Source organism: Capsicum annuum, chromosome 1, assembly GCF_002878395.1.
Source record: "Capsicum annuum cultivar UCD-10X-F1 chromosome 1, UCD10Xv1.1, whole genome shotgun sequence".
In the NCBI taxonomy this organism is placed as follows: Eukaryota; Viridiplantae; Streptophyta; class Magnoliopsida; order Solanales; family Solanaceae; genus Capsicum; species Capsicum annuum.
In genome coordinates, this window is record NC_061111.1 from 35,832,833 (window position 1) to 35,846,759 (window position 13,927).

Consider the following 13,927-nt stretch of genomic DNA (forward strand, 5'->3'; position numbering starts at 1 on the left):
TACATGTGTATATGTTTTATAAATTAGTATATAAGTATATCTATATATATTGTAATGTATATATAATGTAGTATATTTTATAAGTAGTAGTATATATACATTGAATGGTGCGTATACACGTGTATATATCTTCTATAGAAGTGTATATTTACCTATACATGTGTATATGTTTTATAAAATAGTATATAACTATATCTATATATATTGTAATGTATATATATTGTAGTATATTTTATAAGTAGTAGTATATATACATTGTATGGTGCATATACACGTGTATATATCTGGTATATTTAACGTATACATGTGTATATGTTTTATGAATTAGTATATAAGTATATCTATATATATTGTAATGTATATATATTGTAGTATATTTTATAAGTAGTAGTATATATACATTGAATGGTGCGTATATATGAGTAATTGACTAATTGTGTATATGTGTATATATTTTTTAAATTCTAATGTAGTATATACTATATATATAGTGTATATATATTATTTAACGTATTTATAATGTATATAGGTGGGTATATATAATGTATATTGAAAGAAAGTTTTTTTATATATATTTTTGACCAGGTTTGACCGATTTTTTAACCGGGTTTGATCGAGTTTTGGTGGGTTTGATCGGGTTGGGTTAAGTGGGCCGGGTTAGGGTGGGTTTTAATTTTTTTACTGTTTGGCCCGGCCCGGCTCGTCTAACGCCAAAACAGGCCCTCAACCCGGTTAAAATAGAAGGGTCGGTTCCGGGTTGGCCCTGCCCGGCCCGGCCCGTTTGACATCCATAGCCAAAGCAGGTAGATTGACCTTCAAAGTTTTAAAGTTGTTAATTATTGTGATTAGTAGTAATTTTTTAAAATATATAACATAGTAATTTTTTTTAGATATTTTAAACCGTTAACTATTGTAATTTATAATATTTTCTTATGTAATTTCCAAATAATATATGTTACTTTCCTTATTCAAAATATTGTGTCATTGATAGTCAATTATATTTTAAAAATAATTTAAATTTTTAATTATTGTGATTTATAATATTTTTTCTTCTATTTCTATTTAAATGACACAATGTTTAGATGACCATAATAATTAAGTAAAATCATGATTGAAGCAGCGAAACAGACATGTCTTAAATGACTTATAATAACTAATTAAAAGTTTTATACCCAAATTAGTATAAAAAATACCTGTGAAAAAAAATTAAGTGAATCACATATAAGATGTCAAGTTAATTTAATATTAAATATTATTAAGTTTTTAATACTTAAATAACTTTATAATAATTTTTTAATACTTAGATGACTTATAATAATTAATTAGAGGTGATATAGTAAAATTACACTTGAAGCAGCTAAAGCAGACATATCATAAATGTCTATTTTATTTTTTATTAAATACTATTAATTTAAATAACATGTAATAATTAATTAAAAATGATATAGTAAAATCACGGAGCAAACAGCTGAATTGGCCGGCAAGGAGAACAACGAAAAGCTCTTCTCTGTTGCCTCTTATACATAAGTAAAATATAAATATAATTAATATAAATTTTTAATACGTAAATGACTTATAATAATTAATTAGGGATGATATAGTTAAATCACGATTGAAGCAGCTGAAGCACGCAACACAAGTAGGGGCGTTGACTTACTGCCTGCTTATTCCCTCTTATTATTAGTAAAGTAAAGTAATGTACGGTAAAATTCTATACAAATAAGTTATATCTATATAATTTTGTGAGTTTTGAAATAGAACTTATTTCTGTATATATATTTGTGGGTTATAAAATAAGTTATGTGGCAGTTAAGCGAAATAATTTGTTTTGCCTGGTAGGATATAACTTCTCAAAAGTATAAGTTTTTGTCCTGTGTTATAAATGTACTTACATTATAGTGAATGTGTATCAAGATATAATAAGATCTAGTTGATATCTATTAGGATTTGAAGTATCTGTCTTTTAGTTAGAAACTAGGAGTATTTTTCTTATAAATAGAGAGGTTTTATTCATTGTATTCTCAATCATATGATCTCTCATCCCTCATGAGAAATAAAGAAGCATCTCCTCTTCTCTCTATTTATTCTTCTTGTTCTTGCTTTTATATTTTATAACACGTTATCAACACGAGACTCTGTCAAACAAAGTGAGATTATAAATCTAAAGGTAATTTCAAGGTTAGTAATTCCTTATGTTATCTATCTTTTGCTATTAATAATATAATTATTGTTGGATTTGAGGAAAAATAATTGGTTTGGAACCACTTATGATTAAAATTTAATCCTCAAGAACAATATTGTCAAAAGGGATGATAATATGTTGGGTTCAAGTCCCATCGACTAATGCCTAAGACACCTTTATATGAATAAGATGTTCAGTTTGAATCTCAATGCACCACATTGATGATATTATGATGGCTAAGGCAAAATAATAAGTATTTGGTAAAACATGTCCAGTTAAATATGCTCCATTCCTTGAATTGAATGTGGTAGCAATAAATCATATGTATGTCTCAATTTGCTTTTGTAGTAGCTATCATAATTTGATACGCTTAAGACATTATTATATTCTATTCCCGGAAAAGAAAATTTTAATTATTATAAGCACATATCTATTCCCTGGGGTAAATGTGATAATATTTAGTAAAACTTATTAATGCAAATGTGCACTTGATTGTGATGGTATCATAACTCACCTCCGAAAGAGGTTGAATAATTGAGAAGAGTTATTTTGAAATCTACTTCTAAACTAGTAAATTCAAAAATTTATTCATGTAATAGTAAATCTGAAATTTACTAAAGAAAAAAGGCACATGTCATGGTAAACTTGGAGTTTACTAGTATAAAAGTTCATAAATTGACATGAACGACTGCTACATTTCGAAAATGTGCATATTGAGTATTAGACATGTATTGAAGAACTAGAAGATTCTTCAAGAATTGTTTATGTCGCTTGTTCTCATGATAACTTGGTTGGACCATCTAATATTGAGACTGGATCCCTTAAAATCTGGAAAGTATGAAACGTGAATAAGGGCTTGTTCACCTATCATGTGATATGTTGAAAAGATGCATCAATAAGATGATCACATGTACATTCATTGTCAACCTGCATTTGAAATTCATAAAGTTGTTTGCTCAATAAAATTGAGTTAAAAAAATAATTTCCAGATTGTGTAATCAGGACAATTCATCTTGATGATATGGTATGACATTAAATGCCTTCGATAAATAGCTAAACCATTGTTAATGAAAACAAAGTTTCATGTATTGGTATGAAATATGATATGTTGCATACAATAGCACTTATATGCATTAGACCAATAAATTATGATTATTTCTTCCCTCTTAATTGGCTCAAGGTCAGAAACCAACTATTCCATCTAATAGTTTTGATGTGCGGTATATAATTAATGAATATACCATGATGCACAAAGATGGATTCCTCAATAAAAATAGAGGATGAATGTTAGTTTTCCTAACATAAGGAGGAGACTATAAGTAACTATGAAATATGTTAGGAATTATCATCAGATCCTTATTCAAAAGATGATTCAAGTCAAATGTCGAAAGCATCTGTTGACTCAAATTTAATATCATATTTAAGCTACAAGTGCTCCTATTTTGCGTTCTTAAAGGACAAAATCTACGCATGCATGAAGTGTGGTAGACTCATCGGTTCCAAATGAAATAATCCTTGAAAAATAAGAAGCAAATAATCATAATAAGAAGACAATGTGCTCTTGGAGAGCCTACGTCATAAGACTTCATGAAGCCTTATGAGAGGTTTAGGTACCTAAAAATAAAGAAGTGATGAGATCTCAAAATGTTATGTCGCATTGTGAACCGATACAAAATGAGAAATCGTTGACGATAACTTTGATACAATATTGGCACAATATTGTAAAAGATTATGAGGATCTGAATTCTACATTAATTTAAGCATGCTGACGTAGAAACATTTATCAAGTGACATGAAATGATGCATCTTGGTAAGTGTAAAACTTATTTGATTTGTAGTCCAGACACTTGAAGATGTCAAACATGAAATATTGAATATTGTCACTTGACAAAATTTATATGAAAACTTCTTTAAGGATTCAAAATATAAAAAATTTTGGGAAACTTATTGATAATCCTTATATTGTATAAGCTTATAGCTTGAAAATTATTGAAACTCTTGGAGAGTTTTCAAAGCAATAGATTATTTGCTGAAATAAGAAATATACCAAATTAGATTGGTTATGAAGTACCATATCTTAGTGCAAGTGATGCACTCATATATCTTACAAATACTACAAGGCCAGAAATAGTTTTTTCCTACCAATTTGTTAGCAAGGTATATTTCTACTCCTACTAGGAGATATCAGAGTGGGATAAAACACATGAGCTTGTTTTATTCTAAAGATTGCAGTCCCAATCTTATTGATCATGCTGATGTTGGGTACTTATCTGATCCGCATAAAGCTCGATCTCAAATAGGTTATGTGTTTATAGGTGGTGGTACTGCCATATCTTGGAGATATACAAAGCAGTTTATCGTAGCCACTTCATCGAATTATGCTGAGATAATAGTTATTCATGAAGCAAGCCGAGAATATGTATGGTTTAGGTCCATGATGCATCTTATTAGAGAAAAATGTGATGTGAAATATATTAATCTACCCACAATTTTATACAGAGATAATGCAACATACATAACACATCTTAAGGGAGAATTCATAAAAGGAGATAGAACGAAGCACATTTTGCCAAAGATTTTCTACATACATGAGCTACAAAAGAATGGTGATATTAACGTGCAACAGATTCGTTCAAGTGACAATGTGACTGATTTATTCACCAAATCTTCTCCAATTGTAACTTTCAAGAAGATGCTGCACAAGATTGGGATGCATAGACTTAAGAATGTTCTCATTAGGGGAAGTTGATACATGTTGTACTCTTTTTCCCTTACGAGGTTTTGTTCCATTGGGTTTTTCTTGTAAGGTTTTTAATGAGACAACCTATATGCGTATTGTTAGAGATGTGTACTCTTTTTCCTTCATTATTATTTTTTTCTCACTAGATTTTTTCTATTAAGGTTTTAACGAGGCACATTATCTCTATATTTTTTCTAGTAAGGTTTTAACGAGGCACATTATCTATCTAGACATTCAAGAGGGAGTGTTATAAATGTATTTACATTAAAGTGAATGTCTATCAAGATCTTATAAGATCTAGTTGATATCTATCAGGATTTGAAGTATTTGTCTTTTAGTTAGAAACTAGGAGTATTTTTTCCTATAAATATAGGGGTTTTATTCATTGTATTCTCAATCATATGATCTCTCATCCCTCATGAGAAATAAAGAAGCCTCTCCTCTTCTCTCTATTTATTCTTCTTGTTCTTGCTTTTATATTTCATAACGTCTTGCAATTTTTTTGGTTATTTTGACATAATGCATAAATATGTCCTTTAATTTGATTTTAATTGAGTGAAGATATGTTTTTCCCCCTGAATTTGTCCGCTCAACTTACTTTAGCACTAAAACTTAACTTCTGTTTATTTACCCCTCTTAATATCTTTAAAGTGTATTAAAATCCCCCCTTAACTGTCCGTGTGTAAACAAGTGCGGTTGGGCGCGTTAAAACATCTTTTTTCTCTATTTAATTTCTTTTAAATACCCGTATAAAGAAAAAAAGTATGTATTTGAAAAAAAAAAAATTACTAATATTATATTTAAAATATAATAGAAATTTTTTAAAAAAAATTAAAAAATGGATACCTTTTATTCTTTCTTCTCCAAAACATCAACAACAACAACAACACTCAAATTCCTCCATTAACAACCTCAAATCCATTCTCCACCAACACTCTTCTTCAATTTTTTTTTCACTTTCCTCCATTACCAACACCAAAGAACAACCACAAAGATACTAAATTAAAAAAAATTTCTCCATTGAATACCGTCTCAAACTTCAAACCAACTCCCTCAAAATTTGGACAAAAATTGAATTAAATTGATGATTGTATCTTTAAACCACTTATCATCAATGAGATTTCTTTCAATTTTTTTGTTAATAAGATAATTTTTGAATTACTTTTTTAAATTCAAAACTTAAACCAAAAATAATAAAAAAAAATATCGTACACTCAATAGAAGAAAAACCTGCTGCCAAGCAGCAAACTATTTCTACAACGACGGAACCAAAACTTAGCGATGCTCCTCACACCACATCTGGTTCTCTCAATAGTGAAGTAGTGAATGAATTAGATGATGGTCTATTTGCAGGGGTGGGGTTGCGGGGGAGGGGGAGGGGTTATTTTTGTGTTTGAACAAAAAAGAAAGGGGGCTGGAAGGGGAGAAAGAGTGAGGGGTGGGGGGCGAGGGGACCTATTTGCCGGGGAGAGGTTGCGGAGGGAGGAGTAGGACTGGGCATATTTTGGTTTAAACTAAAAAAACTGGAAATTCAAACCGAAATTTTAATTTCGGTTTGGTTTTTTGGTTTTGTTTCGATTTTCAATTTTTGAAATTCGATAAACAGTTTGAATTTTTTTTTTTCAAAAAAATAATTCAGATAAACCGATTAACTGAAATTCTATAAATAATTAATAATATATATATTTTATTATATATATAATATATATAATAGCAACCCTAATAACTAATAAGTAATAGCATGCCACATACAACTAACAACAAGCATCAGTCCAATAGTAGAACAATTGATCGAACCATAGACCGCCGACGAGATTGTCATCTATACAACAACACCAGAGCTTGCGACCAGACGACCATTGTAGGCTGCAGCCTGCAGTGCCGACTGTGGTCTTTTAGGCAGTGACCACTCTTCCGAGTTCTGACTACTTATGCAAACTTATGCATAATGAAGTTATATATTATGTTAAACTTATGGTTGTATCATTTAGTTTCATCCATGTTGAGTTATTTATATCTGAAAATGAAAAATAGGTTTGAATTATTTTTTTCTTAAAAAATCATTAATTTTAAATGTCCAGTCATAACAAAGAGAGGTTCACTACTTTAATCTTCAAAACTGAAATAAAAATTCGAAATAACCGAACCAAATTTGTAGAAATCGAACCGAATTTATTTCGGTTTGATTACGATTGTCATTTTTGTGAATCTGAAAATAAAAAAACTGAACCGATATTAAACTATCAAATCGAACAAATCAAATGCCCAGCCCTAGGGAGGAGGGAGCTGGAAGAGGAAGGAAGGGGGTCTGAAGAAGAAGAAAAGTGGGGTGGGGGGCATTTTTTATTTAATATATATATATAATATTATTTAAATATAAATATATATATATATATATATTATTTAATATATATATTTAAAAAATGTTTATATATATATTTTTTTACTTTTTTTTAAAAAAAATACATAAAAATAGTATGTGTGTGAAATTATTTTTTTAAAATAAATTATAATTTCTTACATGACAATGCCATGACATTGACGTGGCGCTGATGTGTGATGAGTGTAACACACTCTCTGTTGTGAGAGTGATATTATACGTTAAGGGGAAATTTTAATACACTTTAAAGATGTTAAGGGAGGTAAATAAACGGAAGTTAAGTTTAAGTGCTAAAGTAAGTTGAGCGGACAAGTTCAGAGGAAAAACATGTCTTCACTTATTTTAATTAATATCTATATTTTCTAATTTTGGGTGTGCACAAGTAGACAATTAATCTTGTATAAAGTCGAACAAGTAGACACATACGTCTTACATGACGTTCTACATGGTGTCTTACGCAAATTGCCATAAAGGATGTGTGAGTTTATTTGTTCAATTTCATACAATTTTAAATGTCTACTTATCACACGTAAAATCAGAGAATATGATACCAGTGGAGGCCAAGTTAAAAGACCCATTAAAAAGCACATTTTTTAACACATTTAGGTCTCATTTGGCCATGAAAATTATAATTTTTTGGAGTTGCTTTTATGTTTGGTTGTGAATATAAATTAAAGTTGTTTTTGAAATTTTATGAAAGAAGTATGAGTGAAAAAAGTAAAAATAAATTTTTACTTGTGTTCACTTTTTCGAATACAATTCCAAAATTGTATTTGAAATTTTCATGACCAAACACTTACCGTTTTCACTTTTTTCACTAAAGTAAAATAATTTTTTTAAGAAAATATAAAAACTTTTCATGACCAAACAGTTACTTAATAACTACATAAAAATAATATAAGTTATCATTTCTCTTCTATATAATAAAGAAAGTACTCCATATTAGTAGTATTTTATATAAAATCTCAAAGGTATAAATAAGTTTGTTCATCTTTACTTATTCATGTTACTAAAAATAAATAATTTAATAATATTTATTTAATTTAAAAAATTAATTAAAAATTTGTGCATTTTATTTGTGATATTAAATATTATTCGTTAATTTATATATTTTTTAGATTGTTAAATTTATTATATTAAAAATATGATATAGTAAAATTATTTTTATTATTTATTACTTTTTAAATGTAATTTATAAGTGGATAGATAGAAATGGACGACAAACTACATTTCCATTGATGCAGCCCCTCTCTTCTTAACTAAGCTGGCTCAAATTAAAAGTTAACGACAGTAACTTCAATAAGTTGTTTATGCCACCTAGGTGTCATAAATGCATCTCTTTATTTTAGTGTCCATTTCATCTGTCCCAAAAATTCTTCATATTTTTATATGCAACTTTTGATTTCGTAATTTTTATCTCTTTTGATTTTTGGAGAAGATAGAGTTTAATAATTTCATTTGTTTATGTATATGAACTTGTATTATTTAATCTTTATATTCTATTATGGCCTGCACGACTTTATTCACCTGAATTTCAATTTCCATTTGCAGCATCAAAATTTTAGTACTAGTATATCAGACCTGTTTTTATCTCTTTTTCTTTAATATATTGCTTTGTCTTTTTGTGATCTTCCAAGTAAAGTCAACCTCCCTTGAATTAAAAAGAAAAAAAAAAAACACAGAAAACTATAGTTGTTTCTCCCCACTTCACCTCCTCTTTCTTCGTTCTTTTGGTTATTTTCAAACCCCATTTCAGAAAAATCTTGAAAGTATCAGCTATGTGAGTAATGTTTTAACCAAAGTTTGCATTTTTATTTTATTTAGTAAGTTATAAGTTATAAGCATTATCTGTATTTTCTGAAATAGAAGTTCTTGAAAATGGTAAAAACTCAATCTTGTTACCATTTTGGTATTTTCTTGGATTCTGCATTGTGTATTGAAGATTTGTAGGTATTTTGGCTACCATGGAGTTCAAGAAAGTGAAGACTGTAAGGTAAATTTTCAAGTGTATTTTCTGTTTGTCACTTTTGTTCTTTTTTTTTTTTTTATTAATATTTTGAGGATTTTATTAGGTTTTACAATGATGGGAAACAGAATCTTGAAAGTTCATGGGACAAGAATGAGAACCATATTCTTGAAAAGCAAATACCTTTGTATTCTGGAAATGTTGACAAGGTTGGAGCTAGTAAGGCTCCTAAATTTGGAAAGTTTAAGGTTTTCCCCGAAAATTATGTACCTGGGAAAAAGAAAATTCTTGATCCAGGGAGTGAAATTGTTATACAATGGAATAGGGTGTTCTTGTTTTCTTGTTTGTTGGCTCTATTCATGGATCCATTGTTTTTTTACCTACCATCAGTGGTAAATAAAGGGAAGTCATCATGTATGTCAATTGACTTGAATCTTGGGATTATTGTGACATGTTTTAGGACAGTGGCCGATATTTTCTATCTGTTCCATGTGATTATTAAGTTCAGGACTGCTTATGTTTCAAGAAGTTCAAGGGTGTTTGGAAGGGGTGAACTTGTTATGGATAAGAAATTGATTGCAAGGAGGTACTTGAAGTCTGAATTCTTCATTGATGCTATTGCAGCTCTGCCTCTTCCTCAGGTACTTTAGGATCTGCTTCATTGGTAAATTAGCTCAAAATCCGTCAATGCCTTGAACAGATAATCATTTTTCAAGAATGAAGCTTTAGTTTGCTTTTTGTATAGTCCTTTGTTTTCATAGGATCGAGTCGAGGGTCCTCCAAAAACAGCCTGTCTACCTCCATGAGGTAGGGTAAGGTCTGTTTATACTCTACCCTTCCCGAACCCCACTTTTGGGATTTCACTGGCTATGTTGTTGTTGATTTGTTTCATAAGATTGTAAAACAAATACCATGAATTAGGCCAGTAAAACATATCTTGATTAGTGGAAAATAGCTGTTAGTCTGATTGTTTTGTGCATTTTAAACATATTTATCAAAAAGCTATTTTTCTAGATGGAGAAATGGTCTTTTCCTAAAAAGTTCACATTTCAGAGAATTTTTACTTTTTGTGCTAGTAAATTGTGTTATGGTTAGTCACTAATATTATTTTCGTCGGAAGATATTTATACTTGTTTCCTGCAATTCACAGAATTTCTTTGAACAAAGTCAGCTATGCAACTTTGTGGTTGTTCTTTTGAACTATTACAATGGATGTTGATGCTAATTATTATAGGCGTAGGAAATAATTACATTACAAGTAATGATAGATCAATTAGCAATTTAGTGTTGGAGTATAATCCATCTTCATGTTCAAAAAGGAGAGAAATACTCGTGAATTTATCTGCCCTTTTCTTTTGCAGATTGTAATATGGTTCATCATACCAGCAATTAGAAGTTCTCATTCCGATCATACCAACAATGCTCTTGTACTAATAGTTCTGCTGCAATACCTGCCAAGACTCTATCTGATATTCCCATTGAGTGCTCAAATTATTAAAGCTGCTGGGGTTGTTACAAAAACTGCTTGGGCAGGGGCTGCTTACAATTTACTACTCTACATGTTGGCGAGTCACGTAAGTTTTGTCCTACTAACTCACATCTTCACCTTAAATTTATGTATAGTTTCTAGTTCTTTATACAGATAGCAAACTTTTTGAAGTCCTTGATACTGTTGATAGTGAATTAGGCTGTTTATTGTAGGTCCTGGGTGCTTCCTGGTATTTATTGTCAATCGAGAGGTATGCTACATGCTGGAAAATAGCTTGCGAAAAGGAGCTTAGTCCAATACAATGCTCCAGCCGTTTTCTCGACTGTGGTACTGTAGACCATGCAGACAGGGTAACATGGTTAAACAACACACAAGTTTTCAGCAACTGCTATCCTTCTAATTCAACCATTTTCGACTTTGGAATATTTGCTAATGCAGTTACAAACAATGTTGTCTCATCTAAGTTCCTTGAGAAGTACTTGTACTGCTTGTGGTGGGGTTTACAAAATTTAAGGTAGGGTTTCCAATAGTACCAAGGCTACTATGATCTTTGATAATCAAGTCAATTCTTTAATATCAGTTGCATTCTTAGATACCTCAAAAGTCCGAAAACCAAAATGGCTTTCGGTATAGGGTGTATGAGGTGTTATCCAGAGAATAGTGATCTCAGCGTTTATATTAAATAGTCATGTGAATAACTCTTCTTGAGTATATACTATTTGGTAATTATAATTATCTGAAAATCTGCTACTTGCGGCATCATTGCGAGGGATATTGAGATTGAGCCTCTTGTTTTCTGATCTTTTTGCAGTTCTTATGGTCAAAACTTGGACACAAGCACATATATATGGGAAACTTCATTTGCCATTCTTATTGCTATTTTTGGGCTAGTCCTGTTTGCTCATTTGATTGGAAACATGCAGGTATGAGTGGCAAATATTGTCTTAGTTTCCCATATGAAATCTTCATAGATTACTCCTTTGGATTTCGGTGAATATTGGATTCTCTTTCTTTTGATTCTTTCTGGTTAACGTAGATTTGGACCAGTGATTTTTGTAAGTTGTAGGATTTTAATTTGGTCCTTCTGATAAACCATATCATCTGAGCTTCTAGTGTTTCATTGCTTTTGCAACTTCTTTTTTCTACTTCTATCTTGTGAACTTGTACATTTCATTTTTCTCAAGATCTTCAAACTCCGTGTGTAATTTCTCCCTTTTATTTAATGTAGACATACTTACAATCTATCACTGTGAGGCTTGAAGAATGGAGACTCAAGCGACGAGATACTGAAGAATGGATGAAGCATCGCCAACTCCCTCAGGATCTACAAGAACGTGTTAGACGTTTTGTACAGTACAAGTGGCTTGCCACTCGAGGAGTAGATGAAGAATCTATCTTGCAAGCTTTACCTTCAGACCTTCGTCGTGACATCCAACGCCACCTATGTTTAGACCTTGTTAGGCGTGTAAGTCATTTTCTGTGTGTTTTCTCATTGCACCCCAAATTAGTAATATCATTAATTTATTTGAAATGATGTGAAGTACTTGTTTTCTGGTACTTTGTTAATATCAAACAAGTCAAATGCATTATTCTTTCTGCTTTGATTCGCTTGGGTCGTTCTTTTTTGCAGGTTCCCTTCTTCTCGCAAATGGATGATCAACTGCTTGATGCCATATGTGAACGTCTTGTTTCGTCGTTAAGTACTCAAGGAACATACATTGTACGTGAGGGTGATCCAGTAACTGAAATGCTGTTTGTTATTAGAGGAACATTAGAGAGCTCAACCACAAATGGAGGCCGGACAGGCTTCTTCAACTCCATTACTTTGAGGCCAGGTGACTTTTGTGGCGAGGAACTTCTTGCCTGGGCATTGTTGCCAAGATCCACTCTTAACTTGCCTTCATCGACAAGAACAGTGAGAGCCTTGTCAGAAGTAGAAGCTTTTGCTTTACGTGCAGAGGATCTCAAGTTTGTAGCCAATCAATTCAGGCGTCTTCATAGTAAGAAGCTACAGCATACATTCCGTTATTACTCTCACCACTGGAGAACTTGGGCTGCCTGTTTTGTTCAAGCTGCTTGGCGTCGCTTCAAGAGGAGAAAGCTAGCCAAAGACCTTTATAGAAGTGAGTCCTTGCCTTATGCTCCCGAGGACGACCATTCAGCATATGAAAGTGAATGTGAACACGAAGATGATCAACAAATGAAGGCTATACCAACAAACTCTTCAAATGTAAAGCAAAACCTTGGAGTTACAATATTGGCATCAAGATTTGCTGCACAGACAAGGAGAGGAGTTCAGAAGATGAAGGATATGGACATGCCTAAGTTACAGAAGCCCGAGGAGCCTGACTTTTCAACTGAGCCAGATGACGACTAGCTCAACTTATGCCCGACTTGAAGACCATCTCTCACAGGTGAAATTATGCAGGACCAAAAGAGCAATATAAAGACATAGTAAAGTGAGTTTAAAGAACTTTCTTCAAGTTTAAATACGAAAAAGGAAACCGGGACAGGTTGTGCTGCTGTTGATTATATAATTATAATCATCAATAGACTCTACTTGTAAGTAAAAAATTGGTGAAGGGAAATTAGGTACCTTGAGAAGACTTTAACAGCATTTGTAGGTCAGTGTTTGTTGAAAAAAGGAAAAGGGTATACTTTATATTTCACTCTTTTTGTATATGAAAACTAGATAGGATGATAATGAATTTGGTTTTTCAAGTTCTACCTGTTTTCTTCACTGGGAAGTTACTAATAACTGGATTATGGAACTATAGAATAAAGATTTTAAGGTAAGTAAAAGATAGATTATGCAACCAGTACATAATATCGGGCAAGGTTGTAATTTTAGCATTTGATAGATGGTGCGAGTGCTCATTAAGGGCTCGTTTGGTAGGGGAGCACGTTATCTCAGGAGTAACTATATCGAGATTAGTTATCCAGGATTGTTATCCAATCTTTAATGTGGAATAAGAATAGCACTATAATTTTGGTATAACAAATCCAACGATAAGTTATTCCGCAATTTTATTCCAACCAAACATGAGATAAACTCATTCTAAAATTAATTTCGTAATTAGTTATCTGTTATTCCTTATACCAAACGTGCTTTTAGAGGATAAAGTAAGAGGGAAGAAGCTTGATTGTATTCATAAATGATTCCTCTTAGT

General features: G+C 31.3%; 1 protein-coding gene across 1 annotated transcript; it reads left to right on the forward strand.

Moving 5' to 3' along the window:
- Positions 1-8,502: 8,502 nt before the first annotated feature.
- On the forward strand, positions 8,503-13,484 carry LOC107872019 (probable cyclic nucleotide-gated ion channel 14). The gene is made up of 7 exons (XM_016718849.2): positions 8,503-9,295; positions 9,375-9,909; positions 10,630-10,842; positions 10,970-11,271; positions 11,569-11,680; positions 11,986-12,222; positions 12,388-13,484. Exons 1-7 carry the CDS (start codon positions 9,267-9,269, stop codon positions 13,132-13,134), a joined length of 2,175 nt encoding a protein of 724 aa, XP_016574335.1. The 5' UTR covers positions 8,503-9,266; the 3' UTR covers positions 13,135-13,484.
- Positions 13,485-13,927: the final 443 nt, after the last annotated feature.

Coding starts and splice junctions, on each gene's coding strand:
- LOC107872019 (XM_016718849.2), top strand. CDS start 9,267: ATGGAGTTCAAGAAAGTGAAGACTGTAAG. Junction 10,843..10,969: donor TCTACATGTTGGCGAGTCAC/GTAAGTTTTGTC, acceptor TGTTTATTGTAG/GTCCTGGGTGCTTCCTGGTA. Junction 11,272..11,568: donor TGGGGTTTACAAAATTTAAG/GTAGGGTTTCCA, acceptor ATCTTTTTGCAG/TTCTTATGGTCAAAACTTGG.